This window comes from Chanodichthys erythropterus, chromosome 22 (genome assembly GCF_024489055.1).
Source record: "Chanodichthys erythropterus isolate Z2021 chromosome 22, ASM2448905v1, whole genome shotgun sequence".
In the NCBI taxonomy this organism is placed as follows: Eukaryota; Metazoa; Chordata; class Actinopteri; order Cypriniformes; family Xenocyprididae; genus Chanodichthys; species Chanodichthys erythropterus.
In genome coordinates this window covers 15,228,204-15,254,109 of record NC_090242.1, presented here as the reverse complement: position 1 = coordinate 15,254,109, position 25,906 = coordinate 15,228,204, and the positions used below count along the sequence as shown (strand labels likewise).

Sequence of the window (25,906 nt, the reverse complement as noted above, 5' to 3'; positions counted from 1 at the left end):
TACTTGGATAACTCACAAAGACAATTGTTTCTCTAGCTGTCACAACTACAGGCAACAGAAAAAGACTTATTTTTAATCTAATTTAGAAAAGACACTAAAGGCCTGTTGCATTTAGATGTGTTTACACAGTTTAATGCAATTTAGAGGTGGTATGAATATAGTTGCATTGCAGTTACAATTGTGTATTATGAGATTATAAATGGGATTTGGGTTATACTTTAAGGTGCCTTTGTTATGCAATTATACAAATAAGTGAGCAATGTTAACATGTAGATTACTTACATAATTTAGGGTTAGTTGCTTGTACTTGAGCATAATTGACTGTTAATACTTTAAGTACATATAACAGACACTAAATTGAGAGGGAGTTTTTAACTTTAAGTGACATGCCACCGGATGTGTCATTAAGCATAGCGATGTGCCATTGGCTCCTGTGTGTCAGATGTCATGTCACTTACAGGGTTAGTTCACCCAAAAATGAAATTTGTTTTTCTCACCCTTGTCATTCCAAACTCTTAATTACTTCAACTTTGGAACACAAATATTTTTAATGAAATAACTTTTTGTGCGCCAAAAAAACTAAATAACTACTTTATTCAACAATATCTAGTGATGGGGGATTTCAAAACACTGCTTCATGAAGCTTCGAAGTTTAACGCATCTTTTGTTTCGGATCAGTGATTCAGAGCCTGAAAGTCAAGTGATTTCAGTAAACGGGGCTTTGTGTTTAGAAATTTCAATGATTCACCACTGAGGGGGTGTAACTTCAGCAGTTTGATTCAAGCTCCGAATCACTGATTCGAAACAAAAGATTTGTAAAGCTTCGAAGCCTTATGAAGCAGTGTTTTGAAATCACCATCACTAGATATTGTTGAATAAAGTCATTATTTAGTTTTTTTTTTTGGCACACAAAAGTATTCTCATTGCTTTATAATATTAAGGTTGAACCACTGTAGTCACATGAACTGTTTCAACATGTAGCTTTCTAGGCATTGAAAGTGTTAATTGTCTTGCTGGCGATGCACGCAAGCATTGTGAATGTTTTTTTTCCCATAAACTTCTCAAATTCTGACTGATATGAATGCAGCATTAGAGAGAATCTGTCATGGCAATGCAAATATATCAGATTGACTTGTTTCTTATGCTTCATATATTTTTAATAAATGAAATGTATTCCTATATTACTGCTCATGTGTGCTCAAATACAGTGTGCGTGAAGAATAAGACAGACGATTAAACTGGACAGTTTTATTTTGACAACAAGGGTAAAACCAATGTTAAAACGAAATCGGATCTAAAATGCTACCATTTAGCCAATTTGGTGGGTGGGTGGGAGGGATTTCACAAATGAAGGGCAGAGGGAACGAAATTAAGCACTGAAATTAAAAATCCCCCTCAATAGAAAAGTTCACAGGTGAAGGGGAGGGTGGGAGAGGAGCAAAATACAAAAGTTAAAAAAAGGCTTCACCATCAAGTGATCAAGCTTAGCAGTAATGTACATACATTATCAGGGGTATGTATACAAATAAAAACTCCCATGTTTGAATCATGATGCCTGCTCTGCTTCAAGTATATTCACTCTTCTGTTATGTTCTCATCACTTCTCTGTCATCATATCCTCTTAGCCAGTTAGCAATGAATAAAAAAAAAAAAAACATCCTTCAAAATCAAAATGCAGAAAAACCACATTTCATATCCTACCAATACATATATACTGTATAAATACATACATAAATATACTTTACATACAACAGCCAAAACTTTGAAAAGGGGAGATGAGAACGTGGGAGGAGGATGAGGATGAGGGTAGTGTGTGTACAGGCGTCCCTCTGCTCTGATCGGCGTGTCGTCGGGTACGGGACGGCACCTGCGCTGTGGACTGTGCTCAGTTGCCCCAGTAGGGAGAGCTGCCATAGTTGGACTTGTTGACCTGGGTCTTCTGCTGCATGGTGCTGGACTGGCTTCTCTGGTTTGGCCCACCCTATGTGAACAAACACACCAGACAAATGAGCTTACAAGGGTGAAAGGTTATCATATTGACAACTTTTGCACTTGCATCTATAACATCTCAACACTTAAAGACAGTGAAGCCATGTTCTTTGTGACTTAAATGACATTAACCTATAAAAGTATTGATATTAAAGTATAAAATATTCTACATTTATTCATTTTTGACATACATTTCAATAACATCTCGCACTCTGTATAAGGGAATTGTCTGAGAAATGCAGACATTGTGTGAACAGGCAGGGACTGACCTGTCCATCCTGGGTTAGGTGATGATGGAGCAGCTGTGAGTGGGGCTGCTGGTGGGCCGGCAGAATATGAAGGAATGGAGGAGGAGCATAAGGGGCAGCACCAGGGGTCAAAGGTCCCGTGCCGCCCAGAGCCGAGGGGAGGCTGAACGGAGGAGGTGTGCCAGCATGGAAACCCTGCTTATCAAACGGCTGCAGGAAAAAGTACACACATAATATTCAGTCTTTATATACATGCATTTATATTTATAGAAAAGTATGGTTTAAAGTATGGTATAATTTTATTCAGCGTAAAGAAGCATTAGACTGATCAAAAGTGACAGTAAAGACTTTTATAACGTTGAATGCTGCTCTTTTTCAACATCAATTAATTAAAGAATACTAAAAAAATTTATCAGTTTCCCCCAAAACATTCGTTTCCCCACACAATCGTTATCAACATTGATAAAAATAAGAAATGTTTTTCTTGAGCAGCAAATCGGCATATCAGAATGATTTCTTAAAGATCATGTGACAGTGAAGACTGAAGTAATGGCTGCATCACAGGATTAAATTACATTTTAAAATATATTACAACAGAAAATAAATATTTTAAAGTCCTCCTGTAGTCAAAAATTATCCCTTAAAACTCATCTTTGTTGAAAAAAAAAAAAATTCTTAATGCCTTAAAATAGCCTGAATGTAACTACACGCTTGCTTCATTTAGTATACGTGGATCTATGAATATGCTAATTAGCCCCACCTCCACTCACACAAGCTCAGACGAGATCCACTCAGTCAACTTACTGAGGTAAACGCTGCATAATAGTATCGCTTTTACAACATCGGACACAACGGTAATTAATATGATTGACCTTTAGCTTGACTATGTTATCAAACAAACAGCTAATAATGTGTTGCTAATGTTACACAAACCATGTTCCTGTTCACCATCTGAGGGTGCGTACACACTTGTAGTTCAGTTCGTTTGGTTCATTTGGTCCGGACCAAAGAAGAAAAAAAAAAACATTTGGTCCTGGTCCAGTTAGCGTTCAGATTGGCAATTTTATCACCGAACCAAAAGATACCGAACCTTATGGCATAGGGATACATTCACAATGTGATTGGTCGGATTTTATGACGTATTGCCTATTTTGAGACGGAATTTACCGAACATCCAAAACAGTGCTGTTTGCTGAGGTAAATGGGCTCGTTGTGTGTGCGTAGCCTGCATGTGATGGTATTTTGGCCAGCTGGGAACTCGTGAAGAGCTTATAAAATGTGTCAATTAGTCAAAACACCGGCGGGAATCCATCCGTCACAGACACAAGTGAACTGCTGTATGGAGACGCGCGTCTGATGCCTGTGATGGGCAAACTCGCCACTATGACAAGAAAAACCGACATGCGTGAGGATTTTGTCCTTTTTAGGGTCTCGTCTTCCTGTTTTTGGTTCGTTACATGTCTTTGGTCCGTGTTGCGTTCATATATCATTCGAACCGCACCAGAGTTCGTTTGGAAGTGGACCGAGACCCATCTTTTCATCGGTCTCGATCCGCTTGTTTGGTGCGCACCAGGGTTCGGATGGCAGCGTTCACATATGTTCAAATGAACCACACTAACAGAGCAATCGCACCAGGGTTCGTTTTAATCGAACCAAACATGACAAGTGTGAACGCACCCTGAGACTGTCTTTTAAAAAAAATCAATATCCTTAGAAATGCTTTCAACAACTCAGAATGTCAGTGGAGAAAGGCATATAATGTTTCATCATAATATCGTAATATACATCATACACTCGGCTATATTGTTAAATCTACCCGATTTTTCATATCAACAGAAAAACATACCGGGATAACCGGTCTTTTCTTGAGACTCCCTGCTTCAGAGCAGTCATAGTTAATGATATACTAAACGTGCCCGCTGGCACATTGACATGATTGGTTACAAGGTAGTTTGTGATGTAAAAAACACCAGCGATTTCAAACCATGTTTTTGAGACTGTTTTTGGTTCACTGCAGTTTTAAATGGACTTATGAATTTGCACATGGTTTGTCTTAAAGCATATTAAAAAAAAAACACCACACAGACATATAAACAACATTAAAAAAAACTTTAAAACTTAAAACTTTAAACTTTAAATTGTAACTGTTTTTACTGTATTTTTGATCAAATAATTGAGGCCTGGTGGGCATAAGAGACAAACGGTAGTGCATATGTGTGTGTAAAGCACAAATGAATAAAAGTACCTGTGTTTTATTGTAAACAGTTCCACTGATGTCTGGCACCCCAGAATTGCTAGATGTCACAGAGACACCTGAGACACAAAATGATGCATTATTCATTTTAATTTAGTGGACAGGGTAAATTTATGAATAAAAAATGAAATGTGAATTGTCAAGTATGAAAAATGAAATGAAGTGTTGCATATGTTTGTACCTTTCCCTGGGCCAGAGGCAGCAGATTTGGCCTGTGTTTGAGAAGAGTTGCTGTAGCCTTTGTTGTACTCATTTCCTGCTGGGCCTTGTGTCAGGTCATCATACCCTTGAAACAGGGTATGGGGAATACTTTAACACTCCACAGTACATAGTACACATGAGAATTTGTGTATATGTCTAATCTGCACAAACCTGAGCTAAAGGCGTGCTGGCTGTAGCCACTGGGCTGCTGGAATGGCGTTGTGGGGTTGCTCAGCCCCATGCCATGCTGTTTGGCCGAGGCAGGGGGCACGAACATGGTGGGGCCGTACTGGAATGCGCTGGGCACACCAGGCACCCCGGGGTAGTAGGGAAGGCCCGTATAGCTGTATCCAGGGGGCAGGGCAGGGTTTAGGAAGGTCTGTTGGGTGTTGTGGTGGCCCTGTGGCTGGGGCTGGCTCTGGCCTTGGCTCTGAGCCTGTAGAGGCTGCGCTGTCTGTGGGGCATGAGCAGCAGACAGGCTGGTAGAGGGTGCTGGTGAGGTGGATTCACCTCTGCCAAACTTTGTGATGTCACCTGAGAGGAGAAAAAAAACCCAGATACTTTATTTTCTGCTTTTGTCTACACAGATGTCATCTCCATCATTATTAATCAAAGCTTACAGACCAATAAAAAGCAACTGAATATCGCGATGTAGTACCTGAGTAAGGGTTGTTGGCGAGGCTCCCATCTCTGCCAGACAGCGTAGCAGTCGGCCCTGGGAATGTGATTCCATAGTAATCCTACAGGGATCAGAAAAAGCAGAGAAATTGCAGAGTGAACATTTGGCTAGACTAGAGCTGCCAGTTAATTGTCATTGTCAAATAATTGTGCATTTGTAAAGGTTTTGCACCATTACTGTGAATTTATTGTCAAATACTCCCAAAAAAAAAAAAAAAAATTAAGTTTCAAAATATTTAAAAAGTATTAGATTTTAAATGTATTATACATACAGAGTTATTTTAACAATGAACTTCAAAAATTAAACCTACATGATTCTTTAAGGCCATGTGCACAAATACTGTACACAACAGATTTTATTTTATTTTAATGAATATTTAAATGTTACTGTTTTGTCACTTTAAATGTGACAAGTCCACTTTACATTAAATTGAATATTATAGTAATATAGTTAGTTAAAATTATTTTAAGTATTTATTAAGAATTAATTACTACAACAATTACATAAATATATTTTTCCTAATTTCCTTCACTTTACACTGGATTTTAATCATTTTAAAATTACACAAAAGAAGAGCTTTGATTTCTTCATTTTTATATTCACTTAAAAATACCATATCTAGGTGGTAATTTTAAATTGACTGGAATCTACAGTGCACAATGACTATATCTCAAATACTCATGATTAAATGAAATAATCATAATCAGGTGATTATGTAATAACTTCAAACAAGCCTGGGTCAGGCCGATTAATCTTTGGGCTTTTGAGCTGATAATGGTCCAAGCATGTGTGGTTAACAGATGTTAGCTCTTCCATTGTTTCCCAAAATATTTCTATCTTGACAATATGTGAATATCAGCAGTTGTGTTTTTAAGTGACATGACGTGAAGGCCAAGTATGATAACTTTGAGTTACCAGTCTGACCAGCCTAATATCATAGACCTATATCCGCCATTCTACTCTCAAGATGTTTAATGTCAGTCAAACAATAGTCAAGAAAATAGAAATGAAGTCTGATAAGAAAACAAAGCTCAGCAACAGCTCTAAAGCAGTGGAACTAGAAATGTATGTATATACGATGTATATACAATGAAATGTATATACATTATAAAATATATAAAATTTTTAGATTTTTAGTTTATTTTAATGCTCATTTTCTTTTACTTTAAATAATCAAGTAATCTTGAGGCCCCCTTGAGACCCCTGGTTGAGAATCACTGCGCTAAAGCATTTTAAGAGGGAATTTGATGGTCTCAGACTCACCATTGGTAGTCTGGATTGGAGCATGTGGAGGTCTTCATAGCCATAAATCTGCTGTATGACATAAACAACAACTTTCAGCACTCATACACACTATAAATGTTACTGAAATCAATATTAAGTATTTCAATATTCACAGGCTCAGAGCTTATACTGTGTCACATGATGAAAAACGCATCACATTAACTCTTTTCACAATAACACACAACTATACAAGAGTGCATAAAAGCAACACCATTGAATCCCCCAACCCAAAACAAACACGCGCACACAAATCCAGAAATTCCGCATACACTACAATACTTCCCAGAATAATAAAAGCTCATCTGTTTTGATTTAAGAGGATGAGGGTTCTTACCGGATAGGCAGGCAGCAGACCTCCGGGTCCCATGATGTACTGGTTAGGCAGCAGTGGAGGAACCCCCTGAGAGAGATTAGGAGGAGCTTTACCTGCACACAGATCGGGAAGAATTGTTAGAGAATGATGAATTGCAGATTTCCCACTGAACTAAAGTGGCTGATTAGATTTGGGGATGTCATGGACAGGAAATTTTCACACCGGTATTACCGATAACACCGGGAGTATTTTTTTTTTCCCATACTATGGAAGTCAATGGGGTCCATCAGCTGTTTGGTTACTCATAGTCTTCAAAATATCTTCTTTTGTGTTCAGCAGAACAACAAAATTCATACAGGTGTGAAACAACTTGAGGATGAGTAAATGATGACAGAATTTTCATTTTTGGGTGAACTATCCCTTTAAACCAACAACACTCTGACCCTCCTTAGATGTGTAAAAGTACATCTAAAGGACACAAATGGTATCATGATACTACATGGTATTGTGATAAAAGCTATATGATTACAATATCGTGATATGTGTGTGTGTGCTCTCACCGCTGGAGGAAGACAGTAGCGGGGCAGCCCTGATTCCAGAAGGTGTGCTACCATTGGTGCCGTGACCCAACGCAGACCCATGCAGACTGTTGCCGCCAATCGTTGCACTGCTCACGCTGCTGCTGGACAGAGCGGACACAGGCGGGGAGGAAAATGCCATCGATGAGGAGGCGAGAGAGTTCATGCTGTCCACACTGGTATACTGAGGACACATACACACACGGAGGTGTTACAGACAGTGGAGGTGGTGAGGAGAGAGTGTGTGTTGCGTCTGTGCATCCTACAGAACTCACTGTAAGTGAAGATGTGGTGCAAAGTGCCGACACAGAGGAATGGCCACTGTTCACATGACTACAGGAAAAACAGGCAGTGTCACAGTTATAAGTATCCTACATAACACTTTTGAAAACATGAAATCAAATGTAATTAAATGAGTAATACAAAGAAAAGGTATAAATAAACATCTCGCTCACCTGCTGAGGGGAGTTAAGCTGGCAGAGGACAGCTCAGATGCCAGGCTGGGCAGAACAGAGCTGTGTGGTGTAACAGAAGGGGGCAACAGTGAGGATGGGGCAGAGGGGGCAACACTTGTGCTGCTGCCCAGAGAGGGGGACTCTTGTTTTGGAGTGGAGGAACTCGATGTGGCTAATGGAGAATGCATAAGTGTCATATATTACAAAACTGAAGCAGTTAAAGAGTGTGAAGTTAAATCTTTAACGCATGACACAGAAAGAAGGGTAAAACTGATGAGTTTGACTTACTGTCTAAAGCAGCAGAGGTCCTCGCACCATTGAAACCGTTCTGTCAGAGATGCAAACAAAGTCTACTTAATCAATATTAGCAGCATAAACTCTTTAATGTACAATGGTACTGTGCACTATTAAATAAATAGTGCATTCATGGTACAACATGAGAGCACATACACGACTGTTCAAAAGTTTGAGAGTCAGTAAGATTTTTTTTAATGGTTTAGAAAGCAGTCTCATTCTCACCATGGCTGCATTTATTCAATCTAAAATGCAGTATAAATACAAGTAAAAATGTAAAATATTACTTCAATTTAAAATATCTATTTTAATATGTTTTAAAATATAATTTAAACCTGCGATGGCAAAGCTGAATTTTAAGTATCATTACTCCAGTCTTCAGTGTCACATGATACTTCAGAAGTCTTTCTAATATGCTAATTTGGTGGAAGAAACATGTTTTACCAATGTTGAAAACAGTTGAAATGCCTAATACTTTTAGGGAAACCGTGATACAAGTTCCAAATTCTTTGATGAATAGAAAGTTCAAAGGATCAGCATTTATTTGAAATATAAATCTTTTGTAACATTATAAATGTCTTATTATCATTAAATGCATCCTTGCTGAATAAAAATGTAAAAAAATATTTACTGACCCCAAACTTTTAGACGGTAATATAAATGACAGTTTTCATTTTTTTGTTTAATATTGCCCTTTAACTGAGAATGAGCGAAAACTAAGGTTTCTCTGTCTGTACCCACCGTCACAGGTCCAGAAGGCTCCTTGCTCTGAGAAAAGTTCAGTCTTGAGTGAGGGGCCACACCACAGTCAAAGCTGTTACCCGCCGATGATGCAGCGGAGGAGGAAGATGAGGAGGACGAGGGGGCTGTCACCGAGCTGGGGGTGTTGTGGGAGGGGGCGAGGCTGGGGAGAGGTACCGAGGGAGAGGGGTAGATGCTGTCAGAAGAGGCCAGAGGCAGCAGCAAAGGGACCGGACTGGTCAGAGATTCACTGCAGGGGAGATCATGGGAAAAGTATTAGCATGCAGAATGGAGTTTTTAAAGCTAAAGACAGCACACTGGTTTGAAAGACATGCGTTGAGAGATTTAGGAAAATAAGCAATACATGAAGTCCACTGCTCAAAAAAGAAAAAGCACTTAAATTCAATTTAGACAACAGAGAGACCATTTTGTCTTCATTATAGTCATTTCTCCCATTTGACTGACCTGATTGGCTTAGAGTAAAGGCTGCTCTGTGACTGAGGAACCACTGCAGCCTCCCTTATGGGTTCACTGTTGCAGTTCTCCGACTGGCCAAAGTCTGGCAGGGCAGATTCTGAACCAAAGTCCAGGGCACCAAACTGCACATTTAGACCAGACACATCTGCTGACCCGGGCATCTCTACGGCAGATGCGGGAATCTGGATGTGTACAAACACATGTAAAACAAACAGTATATGTCAGTATAATATGGAAGCTTGTTTCCACCACTGAATTAAAAAAAAAAAAAATTGCGACTTTTTATCTCACAATTCGGACAACTGCAAGTTTCTGACTTTATACCTCGCAATTAAACTCAAAATTCTGAGAAAAGTCAGTCTTTTTCCCCTCAGAATTGGACTTTATTCGCAATCACGTGAAATAAAGTCCAAATTGTGAGTTCATATCTTATAAGTTATAAGTTCTTATCTTACAAGTGATGTTTCCACAAAAATATTATGTAGCACAACTGTTTATCAACACTGATAATAAGAAATATTTTTTGAGCAGCAAATCAGCATATTAGAATGATTTCTGAAAGATCATGTGACACTGAAGACTGGAGGAATGATGCTGAAAATTCAGCTTTAAAATATATTTAAAATTTTTTTAATTGTAATATTTCACAATATTACTGTTTTACTGTATTTGTGATCAAATAAATGCAGCTTTGGTGAGCATTTTTGACTTTTTGAAAATATTAAAAATCTTATAGACCCCAAACTTTTAAATGGTAATGCTGTATACAGGAGTAAGCATATATATTCAAAAAAGAAAGAAAACTTTTAACACAATATCAAAATGTTCATAAACCATGCTCCAGAGCAATTCATCTGTACATTTTGTTCTTTATAACTTGCTTTGCCCTACATTCTGGTAACACCCACTTTTCACGATTTAATAAATTCCAGATGGATAAAATCAAGCCCCACCCTATATACCCTTTTTGGCTGAAAATCCCACTGAACCCAGAAATAAGCCAGATTATGTAAGAAAAATGGGTTGCAAAGGCCATTTCATTGTTATTTATCTACAAACTGTAGCTCAAGAGATCTTACATCCATTCCACCATGTTTTTTAAATCTCTAGTCACCTTGGAAGTGGGAGGTATCCGTCGCTTTTGTGTCTTTATCTGCCGCTGCTGTGTGCTGCTGCCCTGAGAGTCTGCAGCCTGTGAGGGGGCCATCGAGGGCCCATCACGGTGCTGTGATGGTTCCGGCGCTTTAGGAAAGGCTTCCAGTGTCCCCGGGGCAGGCGAAGGGGCACTCAGTGGGGGAGGGCTGGGCTGCCTGGCTAGAGGCCCTGTGTGGGTCAGGGAGCCCTGCTGTCGCTGGGCAAGTTGGCTTAGCACCAAAGATGGCTCTGGCTGCATCTGAAACTCCCCTACAGAGCAAACAATACATTTTGGATGTAGTCTGAAGAAGCTGATAGGATGAATAGTTTCATTTTAAAAGCTGCTTATGTTATTTGTGTAGAAAAGTCAGATTTGGTGCAAACAGGTTAATAGTGTTAATGCAAATGTTTGCAAGTATGAACAAATTTTGTGTTTCCGGTCCAATAAAGCAATTGTAACACTCACGACTGAATTGGGATGGGAGTGAAGCAGAGCTCTGTGTTCCAGGAGGTTTGATGTCCCAGGAGGAGGAGGGCACAGAAATCCCCGTCCCCACCAGCCCCCCCACAGGGGTGCAGTTGGTCCCTGTGCTGGAGGGCTGGGAGGTAAGCTGCCCAAGACCAGGCCCCTTTAGCTGTTCCAGTATTTGCTGCCCGGCCGTCTGCCCAAGTTTTGGACCACCCAGCTCTCCAAAACCAGAACCCAAAACAGAGGACTGGAAAAAGACACAAAGGTAAGGTGCCATCAGGAAACCCATTCAGATCTCACTGAATGTATAATATATATATCTATATATCTATATATCTATATATATCTATATATATCTATATATATCTATCTATATATATCTATATCTATATCTATATCTATATCTATATATATATATCTATATATATCTATCTATCTATCTATCTATCTATCTATCTATCTATCTATATATATATATATATATATATATATATATATTAAAATTAAAAAGTTAAAATTGCTAACTTGAAAACACATAAAAATGAATAAAGTTTGAGAAAAGGTCCTTAAAGCACCCTTGAAAGGAACATAGGTACGTCACTGCCATTTGTTCTCTAGGAAGACAGTTCTGCAAGTGCTATAAATTATCCCTGTGGATTGTCTTACCAGAGTGGCGTGTGTGTAGCTGTTGGAGCCAGCAGAAGTGCCTCCGTTTCGAGCAGGCTGGTGGTGGGAGTTGGTGAACACCAGACTGTGGCCGAGCCCCTGAGAGGAACCCACGGCCTTCAGACCCCCTGCCTCTTCTCGCTCAACTGGCTTTTGCAGCAGAGATGATAAATCCAGACTACAACACACACACACACACACACAAACACACACAAACACATAAACACACACACACACACACACACACACAAAACACACACACAAACACACAATACAGTCAGTGAAATAAACAAGACATTATATTCACTATGCAATGTTATAATTATATGATCAGATTTAAAATAATACATTTCCTAAAGTTTGTCTTTGCTAAACTCAAACACATGAAATGAGAACCCCAGCTCTGATTTTATTACCTCTGGCCAGGTGTGATGTGGTTCTCAGTTGGAGGTGCACAAGAGGATGTGAACACTTTGGTCTCAGAGAGCTTTGGAGATCAAAAAGGGCCAGTTAGTACTTTTATTTTTGTTCCAGAAAAAGCTAAATATTGTATATGACTGTAGTATACAAATATGATGTATTGATCTAAATAGTATATAAAAACTGTAATATATAATAATTATATTACAATTAAATAAAAATAATTATATACAATAATTTATATATTTCTAATATAATTTTTCATACAATATATAAAACAATTATACAGATGTAAAAAACATAAATATTACAATAATTATATATTACAGAATTATAACTATACAATAATAACAATTTAGCATAAAATAAAATATATAAAAGACAGAGTGATGTTACGCAATTATATGAATAATAAAAATTATTTATCATCACTATTGTCTACACACAGTATGAATCTTCAACATTTCTGGACAACACATATACCATGTCTTTTCAGGCTTATTAAATTCAAGCTCTGCAAATCCCATAATGCATAGGAGGTTAATTATAGAGCATGACTCACACTCACATCTTCACTCCAGTCTTCAGCTGCCCACTCGTCCAGAGTGTTCTGCCATGCCACTGAATGTGTCAAAGAGAGAAAGAGAGATGAGAGTGGGCAAAAGGATTGTGAAAAGTTCTGTGCAACAGAGGTGCGTCTCTCACCTGTCCCATCTGTAGTGTCATTGGCCCCTGTCTCCCAAACATCAGCATGTGAGTTTGATGTCCCGCTGTCTGTGGTGTAGTCTGCAGGGTTAAAGGTCCTGCAGGAGGATACACGGAAAGGGGTTTTTAGGTGACTGTATGACAATAAAAATTGATTATAGGTTCAAATACCATTTAAGTGATACTCACCCCATCCCCTGTGCTGTAAACCTGCTGGTAACCGGAGCCCGACCTCTGCCTCTACCTCCACCTCCAGACACTGTGAATAAAATAATAATAATAATAATAATTATAAAACCTCATAAGTACATATATAAAAAAATAAGCACTAGGGATGGGTCAGGATGGTCAAACACACCAACTGTCCAACAGCTCAATTTTTTCTTAGAGTTTCATAAGCACTTCAAATGGCTGGGGAAACGCAACTTCTCAGGAGGTTTTAATGTGCTGCTGACAGTCTATAGCTGCTATAATTGTCAGGCTTTTGGGGGGCTAAAACCCTGGAGAAAATCATCCCCTTTAAAGCACCACCACTACAGACTGCTTTCAACAATAACTCAACAGAGACTGTCAGGTCAGGTCAAATCACCTGTTGGAAGTAACATTCCCATCTCAGTGTTTTATGAGGACCATGCCCAGCTTAGGTTTACTAATTTGTTGAATATGTGTCAGTCATCTTAGCCATAAATATCTTAAAACACATATACAGGGCTTCCGCAATAGAGAAAACCCAACTAGTTGATTTTGTAAATGTAGTTTTGCACATCCCAAATAAGCACATTTGATGTGAATATGATGTTTATACTGTGTGTGTGGGCTTACCTCTCCCTCGGCCCCTGCGGCCACGGTCAGCACCTCTCTCAACAGGAGCAGGGTCCACACCATTCTCCTCTGTCCTTGCTATACAGATAACATGAGAACACACATAAGCCTTTTTAAAGAAAACTTATAACCTACTCACACACAATAATAAGGTAAAGTACCAAAAATTATTTCCACACAATTAAACAAACAAACAAAAAAAGCCTAATCTAAACTTGTAATGAAATAAAATAAAAAATAGAATTGATTACAGTATAATGCAGTTTGAAGAAGTTCACAATGAGACTAAATGTTTCATTTAAAAATGCTGTTTCTTTGTGAAAATTTATGGTTTCAGGAGTTTATCCGAGGATATGTCACCATGGCAGGTTATATCCAGCATGGTGTGTGTTTTGAAACCAGTAAAAAATTGAAAGTTAGTGTAGAACCGCTACTATACAGAATTTTTTTAAATGTATTTTTTTAAATGATTAAACACCATTTTTGTCAAAGTTAGTATTGTGGCTTAAAGTATGGTCAGACACTTGCATGTGTCGTTATATTATTAGCATTTTGCCAAAATCAAGCTCAAATGGAGTTACAAGGTATTTTACTAGTGAATGCTGTAGTTTGTGTTTTGTCTGTCTTTAGAAGGGTCGCATCTGAGGCAGTAAGTTCATCGCATTAAGTTATCAACTTACAGGTTACAAAGGTTACTGTAGCTATATGTGGGCGCTCAGCACAGGCTGTACTGGCTATGACTAGATGGCAAATACAAGATTAAGATACTCTTCACTGCTCCCCAAATACTTAAAACTTTAAAATTTACACATCTTTTGAATAAAGAAAACACTGTAGTTATTCAAAGATCCAGTTCTTTATTTACCCTTGCACTGCAAACAAGCAGAAATGTTCTCCAAAATTTGTGCAGGATTTAATTCACAGCTTCATTCATGAAACTGCTGTATGAGGTTTGCCGTCAGTTTAAGTATCCACTTTACAAGCTCTTAGTATGAAGTTCAATTCAAGCTCTGGTATATAAAGTATAGGATTAAAAAAAAAAAAAAAAAACGTTATTAACTGGTATTTTTTCTAATCAAATTGTTTTCAGAACGATAACGTTACAGAAGGAATAAAAAACAAATGTTAAAATACTGATTCTGCTCGGAGTGAGGTTATATTTATTTTTTTTATTTTTTTAAGCCCTAACTATAACTATAACCACAGTGCAAATATAAGAAAATAGACTACAAGCAGGCAGAGGTGGTGGCATTGCTATACATTTTCAAAATTGCATGTAAATATTGTCTAAATATTGCTGCTGGATACAAACAAAAAAAGTCACTTCATGCGCTTTCTCTGATCAGATAGCTACCTGATCATGAAAATACCAGGTGTAAATGCCCAACGAAACAGACTGCAATCAGATCACAAACCACTTCAGGAGGTGGTTTGAGACGCATTCCACATGCAACAGAATATTCCCAAGATCAGATTTACATTTGTTTTGCGGAAACACATTTATGCGGCCAAGTGTAAATGAACAGTTTTAAAAGGTTAGTTCACCCAAAAATAAAAAAATTCTGTCATTAATTACTCACCCTCATGTCTTTCCACACCCATAAGACCTTCGTTCATTTTCGGAACACAAATTAAGATATTTTTGATAAAATCCGATGGCTCAATGAGGCCCCCATTGCCAGCAAGTTAATTTACACTTTCAAACACCCAGAAAGGTACTAAATATATATTTCAAACAAAGCTTTACAAATCTTTTGTTTCTAATCAGTAGTTTTGGACGTGTATCAAACTGCCAAAGTCACGTGAAACATTGAAATTTCGAAACACTTATGATGTAACGAAGCCTTGTTTACTGAAATCACGTGACTTTCAGACTCCGATTCACTGATTCAAAACGAAAGATTCGTAAAGCTTCGAAGCTTCATGAAGCAGTGTTTTGAAATCACCCATCACTAGATATTGTTGAATGAAGTCGTTATTTTGTTTTCTTGGTGCACAAAAAGTATTCATAACATTAAGGTTGAACCACTGTAGTCACATAAACTGTTTTAAATGTGTCTTTAGTACCTTTCTGGGCATTGAAAGTGTAAATGAACCTGCTGTCAATGGAGGCTTCACTGAGCCATTGGATTTCATCAAAAAATATCTTCTGAAGATGAACGAAGGTCTTACGGGTGTAGAATGACACGAGGATGAGTAATTAATGAAAGAATTTTCATTTTAGGGTGAACTAACCCTTTAACAATCAGTCACAACGCATTAAGAGACAAGTGAAATAGGCTCTGAATAGCAAAAAACAAGGAAATCTCAACACCACACTCACCTGGCCTGTTGCGACTGGTCCCTCTACCACGGCGACTCGCTCCACCACGACCCTTGCTGCTTTCCCTCTCTTTCTTCTCCCTGTTCTCCTTGTTCTCCTTACTCTCAGTGGAGGTGCCATCCTTCCCAAGACTCTTCTTTTTCCCCACCGTTTCCCAAGAGGTCTGCAAGATGACAGAGAAAAAAAATGTACTACTAGTCAGAACAAACAATAAGAAGTAAAAGAATGTAATCGTACAGCAGATGTTGGGTACCAGTGCAGTGCCATTTTACAAAACTGAATTAAATTCAGGTTTGCTAATCATCACGGTTGAATCCTCATTAATGATGAAGGACATTTAGGAGCTCGTATTATGACACAGTGGAGGAGGCAGAGGTCTGTTATGACACAGGATTACCTTCTGATCAACACTACAGAAGTGACCCACTTTCTATTTTTGAGTTTCATTCCCAGAAATAATTCAAATAAATCCTAGTCTATAAGAAGAGGCCTCTCAAATTTCACCACAACAGTCCCAGAGGTTTTATCTCTGAAATAGATTAGCATCACACATGAATATGGAAATTAAGCACAGTTGCATGCTCATCATTAGGCTATAAAAAAAAACCTTTCATTGTTTTGACTTTTACAGCCCAGCCACAAAACAGCTGACAGTAGCATCAACTTTTTCAATAAAAACAGTTTTAGTTCTTCTTTTTCAGTAACTCATCATGAGTTTTAGTGCCTACTAAGTAGTGTAGATCACATGTGGAATTCTTACCGCATCAGAGGTTCCCTCAAGCAGAAAGTTGATGGCTCTGTTGACATCCTCATTGCAGTCGTGGAGAGCAACCATGCAATCGTCTTGGTTCTTCCCTGTAACCTCTATGAGCTATGAGCAAATATGAACATCACTGGGGTTAAAAGAAGTTTAAACATCATTTTACTCAGATGGAAGAGAGCTTCGCACACCTGTTTCACTTTATCCTCAAAATCTGCATCGTTCTTGTCGTAGATCATCTGGGCCAGTCGGATCTGCTCGGCTGTAGCCTGTAATTGGAAGCACAAGTTGTGAACATCAGAATGAGTGACCAAGGATCTTTTTGAAAAAAATAAAAGGAATTATATGAGCAATCAGATTCATGACCAAGACATGTCACAAACAAGTGGAAGCAGACATGGTCCACTCAATGTATGTTTGGCTACTAGCCTACTGTACTGTCTGCTATCTCTATAAAAAAATAAAAGTATGCATTAGGCAATAATAACCATTTCAAATAATAGTAAATTTTTTGTCACAAGACCTCAATACATTGCATGTTTCATTCAGCATGGCAAGTAGAGTCATTATCATCTCCAAATAAAAATTAACAAATTTAAGGTAATGACAAATGTGTTAACTTTTAGAAATCAAATAGCAGCTGACTAATCAATTAGTGAGGATGACTAGATTTTGTGTTAAATTCATCCTCTTTAAAGCCAAACACATTTGTCTTGCCTTTTTTAAACATACTATCACGAGCACTGTGTGAAGATGTCACGTTTAAAAAGTTCAACTTATTAAAGTGCGGCTCAGCACTCCAGCAATCTGCTCCCCTTTGTGCTCCATCTTGCTGTTATTTTTTAATGCAAGAGTGTCTAAACGCCCCTAAGGAAACTAGAAAGTGAAGTCTAGCATATTGCATTCTGGGATACAGTACCCAGCAGATTACATTCATACTATATACTGCAGAAATAATAATAAGAGTAGCACGGTAGAAGGGATGACATGATCCCTCGATTCGACTACTCAATTTTTAAAAATCGATAGCAATTTGCCTGTTTCATTAACCGGCAAAATACCAGAAGTGGTGCATTCCACAGACGAGAATCCATCAACTGCATTATTAGACCGTTTTCTAAGGCTGCACAATGTATTAAAACCATTTAAAAATAATACTATAGCATAGTGCTATTGTGAAATCACATATTGTGTTGCGTAAATGCGTGGAGTGCGTCTCAGGTTAACAAACTATTTCTGCGTAGTTTGGGTTGCTTACAATGTTCATCTGGGAATGCAATGTGTGCCATTTCATCAGATTTGTAACGTAAATCATTTATAAACCTAAGCAAACACAGGATACATGTTTTCAAAATTAAAGTTTAAACGATTTAAAAATAAAAGTTTAAACCCTCAGTTTGCATGTTTTGATGTCCACATGTTCTTGTTCAAGAAATTACAGTGGCTGCAGCATTTCTATCATAAAGAAGTGGCCAAATATTAAAGATTAAGTAAACATTTAGCCAATATTAAGGATTTGATCTGCTGTGTAAAAACAACAATCACTATGCTGTTGGTGCATTTGTTATAATATATGACGTACATTACTCAATTAATTGTCAAAATAATCAAATCGATTTCTCAATTACCAAAATAATCGTTAATGGCAGCCCTACATGGTATTATGTTATTCCTAACATAGCATGTTTCCATATATTTTTGTTCACTCACCTGAAGCTGTTTCTGTGGTTGTGTGGTCTGTGTGGTAATGGGCAGCGCTTTGTCCCGAGTGCCCCGGGCTCGTTCGATGCCCACCGAGGTCATCATATACAGTATATACAAAACAATGTATGTACAAAACAGAAAAATCTGGAAGAAAAACAAGGCCAAAAACAGGAAGTGGTGGTTATTATTCAGAAAACCCTTCCATGTCCTAGTTTCTACTCCAAATATTTGCAGACACCAGACGAGGTATTGTTCAAGCAAGCTAGCTGATGTTTTCTGTAGATCTTCCCTTCAGTGTCCCGCACAGCGTCAGGCAAACACACAGGGGCCGTATCGGATTTCCTTTCTCCTAAACCCAGTTGGGCAAGATTGAGCAATACTCTGACCGCCAGAAACCCTTGTAGAAAAACAATTGAGCTTATCCGAGCCCTGCTGAAATGAAGACCACGCTACGAGACCACACTGGTGTCCGCTAACACTTCACAACTGTAGTGTGCTTCAAAAACGCTCACACTCAGATCACATCACATAGCTATCCCTCATGCATACAAAATAACAACTTAGACTTGGCATGAGGACATGAAGGAATGTATATTACCTAACAAACTCGAATCTACACTGAAGCCTGTACTGATTTGATGATCTAAACATCTAGCTATTTCACAGAAAAGACGTTGACATTACAAATTTTCCAGACTATGTCAGTCCTGCTGGTGTGACCGGTTTCATTAACCACGAAAAGCACAACAACTTAAAATGTTGAAACAAGGAAATATTAAAGGGATGGCTCACCTTAAAAGGAAAATTCTGTTATCAATGACTTATGTTGTTTCAAAACCTACATGATTTTCCATCTTTAATTATTTTCTTTGCCATGTTTATAAGCTGTCCATTTAGAAAAAAAAAAAAGAATTAAAAATTTTTTAAAGAAAAAATATTAAAGACAACTAAACAGTCAGTTATAGCATAAGAACACCAAGCATTCCTTAAAGTCAAGCCCTAAAATCTCATTTTCATAGATTTAAAAACTCAAAGTTTGATCCTGGATCCTTTGATGGATAGTGGATTTTACCGATAACTTGGTAGGACCACAATGGCCGATAACCGATTTACCAACCGATAGTTTTTAAAATGGATACTGAATGAAAAGTAACTTTAGTTAATGTTACAGATGGACTCTTATTCTAAAGTGTTACATTTAATATACAGTACAGTCCAAACGTTTGGAACCACTAAAATTTTTAATGTTTTTAAAAGAAGTTTCGTCTGCTCACCAAGGCTACATTTATTTAATTAAAATTACAGTAAAAAACAGAAATATTGTGAAATATTATTACAATTTAAAATAACTGTGTACTATTTAAATATATTTGACAAAGTAATTTATTCCTGTGATGCAAAGCTGAATTTTCAGCATCGTTACTCCAGCCTTCAGTGTCACATGATCCTTAAGAAATCATTCTAATATGCGGATTTGCTGCTCAAGAAACATTTATGATTATTTTCAATGTTGAAAACAGTTGTGTACTTTTCAGGATTCCTTGATGAATAGAAAGTTCAAAAGAACAGCATTTATCTGAAATACAAAGCTTCTGTAGCATTATACACTACCGTTCAAAAGTTTGGGGTCAGTACGAATTTCTTTTTTTTTTTTTTTTTTAAAGAAATTAATACTTTTATTCAGCAAGGATGCATTAAATAAATCAAAAGTGGCAGTAAAGACATTTATAATGTTACAAAAGATTGGATTTCAGATAAACACTTCTTTTGAACTTTCTATTCATCAAATAATCCTGAAAAAAAAAAATTGTACACAAATATTTTGTACAATTGTACACGGGCAATTCCAGCGTTATGGACGTGACATTTGGAGTCAAAACTTGAAATATAAACGCTCAAAGAATGCATTTAATAGTAACATATTGAACCGTCTATTTATATATTCATAATCCCTTACTAAAGGAGTCCAGACATTAGAAAAATGTCAGTCTATTCAACTGTTTTATATTTTAGATGAGGGGAAATATACAGCGTTACGGACGTGACAAAAAAAGTCACTAAGATTTGGGTGACAACATATTTTTTAAGAATTCTGTGAATTACATTGCGCAAACCAAAAGTAATACTGCCCACCGAATGAAGAAGGGTTGGCTCTCCACAGAGCATAAAATAATAATTTTATTTAATTTTTCATGTTCGCATTAATGAGGAAAAAACAACGTTACGGATGTGACAGTTTTCCGTTACGGATGTGACCGGTCTGAAAGCGGCACAGAAGACTGGTTTAAAACTGCTTTAAAACTTTCACAGAGACCTCAAGCAAGCATTTAAACCACCAAATACTGAAATCTGGGATACCAGTATGGTAAGACTCCACAATTTATCAACTTTTTACTAAACTTTATACAAATGTAACGTTATACTCTGTAGTGCAAAAGGTTATGGATTAGACCTATTTCTCATGTTGACAAGCATGTGCGTTGTTCAAGAATCAATTTAGAGACCATGATTTTCCTTCTTACAGAACTGCTTGCTAAAATACATTGACAAATATTAATGTTTATCATAAAGCAGTTTAAAATCGCATGTTTTCCCCACAGTCAGGTGAACCGATTGACACTATTGCCAATCGCAATCATGTCAGTTTTATGTTTTGTGTATGAATGACCACACGTTTTTTTTCGTCTAGTTTTCAGAGTTTAAAGCGGAGTCTTGAGTCAAAATGATCAAACTTTATTTCAAGTCAAAATTATTGCAATCTTATTATTTTCATTTTGTCAGCTTGATCGCGCAGATTGTGATCAATATAGGCTAGGCTATTCATTTTTAACCAACCGGTAACGCGACATCCCAATTCCCGAGGGAAGTGTCCTATGAGACACAATGCTCTTCTATAAGTTGTACTGTTTCATATAGGCCTACCTTTTGATGTTCATATTTCGTTCTCTGGCAAGAGGAAGAGAAGATCAGTTCATGTGCACCTGATCCGCCGCTTACAGGCACTGCAGTAGCTAATCTGTCACGCGCCGTAGGCTATTAAAGAGCGACATCTATTGTTTAAATTTTGTTATAAAATCGACTGAATTTGAAAGTTAAACCTTTTTCATATTAAAACTAACAAAGCACAAAGAGTATTGCGATTATTGGATATGTTCTGATATGGTAAGCCTGAAACAGATGATAGCAATATAAAGAAGCAAACTCATAGGATTTAATATGAAGCGTCCGTAACGGTCACGTCCGTAACGCTTATTATGGTTGTTCAGAGCAACGTAGTGAAATTAATTGTTGATCCTAATAAGCATAAACATAATTTAGCTTTGCATATAAAGTTTCAAGTTATTTGCATTTATAATTGTTATATGACATAAACTTAATCTTTAAAACGTTACGGACGTGACAGAGCACTGAAGCGTCCTGACCTCTTTATGCTAGCTCTTATAAATTCATCAGGCAGTGCTGTTATGACTAAATGAGTGTATTTATTTCTCAGGCATGTATCCATCTTTCTACACAATGCTTACTGCTAAAATAAAGTTTAAAAAAATGGGGTCTTTGATCCCTTTTTTGAAAGCATGAAATATGGTTGGTTGAAAATTTAATTTAAGCATTGTTGCTTACCACATATATTGTGGATAAACAAGGCAATTTTCTTAAAATTTCTGTTAGAGCACATTAATACAGTATATTACAGACCTAAATGGACAATTTAAAAAGGGTTTTGTTCTTTTGGTTAAAACTTTTTTTTTTCATGGTAAAGATGACCTTTGCGTGGAATTGCCCACACATTAAATGTTTCTTGAGCAGCAGATCAGCATATTAGAATGATTTCTGAAGGATCATGTGACACTGAAGACTGGAGTAATGATGCTGAAAATTCAGCTTTGCATCACAGGTGACAGGTGTCACACTAGTGACATATCGCCGATATATATCACATCACATCGCCCAGCCCTATTGGAGAGGAAGTGGATTTTTAGTGGATTGTAATTTAAAATTTGGTTCGTTTCTCAAAAAAAAAAAAAAATCAAATGACTTCAACAGACTTGGAACATAGGGCACGAGTAATATAGACTATTTTTTAAGATACTTTTAAAGTGATTTTTGGAGGGTATTGGAGCTGGACAACCACTGTCCTCTTTCTCTTTCAAAGCAAGGAAAGTGTTCCAAAGAAATCAGTCAAAGGGGTGTGGAATTACATAGGGGTAAATCACAGGATTTTCATTTTTGGCTGAGCTGTTTAAAAAAACCTTCTTAGATGATTTTTCACCAAATTAAAACCTCCGTTACTGACACTACAGTACATTAGATTCTCCACATCCATGAAACTAAGACTAAAACATCAGCACAGAGTCACTGCTCGCACAGAAGACAAGGAAACGCACATAACATCTGTGATGGATACAGTGGGCTTTTCTTGGCTGCTAGCAGAGATCTTATTGTGCATGTTTAACCCTTCTACGCAGCCACACAGCAAACGCCCGACAACAACGTTCCAGCTAGATTCTGACGTATAGAGATCATCAGATAATATCCAGCAAAAATTCCAAGCTTGCAATATACATCAAAAAGATCTTACTGGTGTGAATTTGGCTGTGCAAGCGCTGCTGGTCAAACGATTTAATGATGACTGTAAGCAAAACAACCCACAAAAGTGATTCCACCAGCTGACAATGGTCTCATGTGGGGACATTTCTGAGATCCTTACAAAATGGATAAACAAAGCCTTTTCTCTTGGTCAGCAGACCACCCATAGTGTCCTCAAATTCACAGATATGGTTTGTATAAAGCACATTTAGAGATGCAGATTGAGAAATTCGCCAAAAAACTAACAATTAAAAATTATAATCATTTTATTATGAATAGGTAGCGGAAAAACAAATTATGAAGATATGAAATAATGTGAATAAACAACATTCCCAAAAAATGCACTAAAATTTTGAAAAAGCAAAGTAATCGGAAGATTTTTTGGTCCCACTTTACATTAGGTGTCCTTAACTATGTACTTCAAAACAGAAGTACAATGTACTTATTGGGTTCATATTGAATTGCAAAACACTTTTGCTGCTATTGAGGTGGGATACGGGTAGGGTTAGGGAAAGCTTTGGTGGTATGGGTAGGTTTAGGGTAGGGGTAAGGTGTAAATTATGGGTCAACAGTGTAATTATAAATGTAATTACAGAAATTAATTACATATGTAATTACATGCAGGTGTTTTTAAAATATAAGTACAATGTAAAAACATGTACACAATAAGTGCATTTTATCAAATTATTAATTTAAATGTAAGTACATAGTAGTTAAGGCCACTTAATATAAAGTTTTTTTTTTTTTTTTTTTTTTTTTTGCTTTTACATAAAGCATAATACTACTGTTAACTGGTCAAGTGAGCATAGTTATTGGCCAATGTCAATAATGGGCAAATATCTGACAAATGATTGGTTTATAACCAAAACAGACAAGTTGGTTTGTCTTTTTCAGTTTCGAACACTAATAAAACCTATATAATGAGCAACTATTGACAAAAATTGTAAAACACATTCGTAAACAAAATATGTGATGCTTCATCATATTAGAAAACTTTAAACAAACGACCATAATCAAAGCACATGCACAGATGACTTTGTTTGCTTTCTGAGTTCCTATAAATATGTTCTATATCCCCCTCAAAAAACAAACTGCACGCATAAACATAATGTTAAAAAAGTATATATACACATACATACATGTGATGGCTCAGACAAAGGGAATTTAGACCCAGGGTCAGCATCCTAGTTTAACTTTACAGATTCATTAGAGATGTTTGGATACATTCAAGTTACATATGGCGTTTTTTTCTGCCCCCATGAATGCGTAAAAACAGTTTGTGAAGAGCATACAAGCGCATACAGTCCCTGCTCTCCTTTGTCCATGATCTCTAATGTCATTTCCTCTCCAATTGTTGTAGCTTAGCTGGCTAACTCACGACCGCCCGGCGTCCTTGTTCACAACATTTAAACCCTCAAGAGTATTTAAACACCAAGATCTATATCAATATGACGTTTCTGATGTAAGAAAAACTGGCTTAATAGTGATACGGGCTTGTTGTAAAGAAATATTTGAGGAAAACGGTCTCACAGCAGAGCTAAAGCCGAATAAGCTAAACTGAGGAGGCAAAACAAAGCCATACAAAAGGCAACATAACCTCGAAAAAACATTCAGCGACGGATTAAAACAGATAAGCGACAAAGAAATGGAAATATTAATGACGTACATCTGATATATAAACACCAATTAGAAACTGAAAGAGAGATTTGTTTTTTTTTATTACCTGCTAACACGCTTCACTCAGCCAGCAGCAGACTCCGTCACGTGACCGTCACCGCGCTGCTGCCGCTTCTCTCCATGCAGATCCTACAGGCGCGCTCCCGCACCGGCAGGCACATTCACAAGTGCGCGCACACGTACACAACAACTAATACAAACAACACTATTTAACAATATACAAAGAATCTAGATGCAACTGCATACAATCTTAAAGGATATTTCTGTCATGATTTACTCACTACTAATTTTCTGTTTAAGGTTGTATTTTTATGCTTCTGGAGTTCAAAAGAAAATGTGGCCCTTTCTAATCACCTATTAAACGAGGCTTTATTGTTTTCAGTTATTGTACAGTGCGAGTCCCTATCGTATAGATTATAATAGTGAACGCGCATTCTGTTACGCCACTGTTTATAGTCACAACACAAATTGCGCCCCCAGCGGTCAAATTGATCACTACAGTGCAGTGATCTCACAAATGTCAAAAACAACATATAATGTATAGTCTGCAGAAGAATAGAGTATAAAGAAACATGATGCAAGGCCAGAATGGAAGAAAAATACATCAATAAATTTTTATTCATTTTCTTTTTGAAGAATGTCTCATGTTGCTGTTCTTTTGCTTGTTTTGTTTTTATATTGTACAATATCTTTACACTTGTAATCTGTAAAAACATTCAGGAAGTGAGTATAAAAAAGGGCACCACCAAAATAATGACAGATTAGTTCACTCACACATACACACATATATCCTCTGACATTTACATAAACGGTATTCTCCCTCTATTAGATTCCAAATATGTATACATATACATTTCATATATAAAATACATTTTAAAAGTGATGGTTAATTTCTTGCTTAATATATGCCTGTTACTGTGTTCATTGTACTAACAATTTTGTGACAATTCCATGAAGATTTTCATGTAAAAAAAAAAAAAAAAAAAAGACTAAAGAAAGAGCCTAAACAAATTCAATCTGCAACAGTCTTTCACAGAAAGACTCTGGAAAGGCAACAATGTCACACAATACTGCCCTGCATTTGAGCAGAGAAGATAAGAAGCAACAATCCTAACAAATATGATTG

The 25,906-nt window shown here is 37.2% G+C and overlaps 1 protein-coding gene across 4 annotated transcripts; it reads right to left on the bottom strand.

Moving 5' to 3' along the window:
• Window positions 1–64: 64 nt before the first annotated feature.
• Window positions 65–24,958, bottom strand: ubap2a (ubiquitin associated protein 2a). Of its 4 annotated transcripts, none has more exons than XM_067376396.1 (27): window positions 24,827–24,958; window positions 18,523–18,660; window positions 17,004–17,081; window positions 16,813–16,923; window positions 16,053–16,215; window positions 13,730–13,807; window positions 13,097–13,166; window positions 12,908–13,005; window positions 12,765–12,823; window positions 12,199–12,269; window positions 11,783–11,960; window positions 11,114–11,363; window positions 10,628–10,917; window positions 9,502–9,695; window positions 9,037–9,286; window positions 8,290–8,329; window positions 8,002–8,173; window positions 7,822–7,879; window positions 7,529–7,730; window positions 6,990–7,081; window positions 6,635–6,685; window positions 5,351–5,432; window positions 4,864–5,226; window positions 4,673–4,777; window positions 4,483–4,550; window positions 2,259–2,447; window positions 65–1,981 (listed from the first exon to the last, which is right to left on the bottom strand). In XM_067376396.1, exons 2-27 carry the CDS (start codon window positions 18,616–18,618, stop codon window positions 1,886–1,888), a joined length of 3,504 nt encoding a protein of 1,167 aa, XP_067232497.1. In that variant the 5' UTR covers window positions 18,619–18,660; window positions 24,827–24,958; the 3' UTR covers window positions 65–1,885. The 4 variants fall into 4 exon arrangements, with proteins under 4 accessions (XP_067232497.1, XP_067232498.1, XP_067232495.1 ...); XM_067376397.1 differs by having other exon boundaries at window positions 12,771–12,823; XM_067376394.1 differs by having other exon boundaries at window positions 12,771–13,005.
• Window positions 24,959–25,906: the final 948 nt, after the last annotated feature.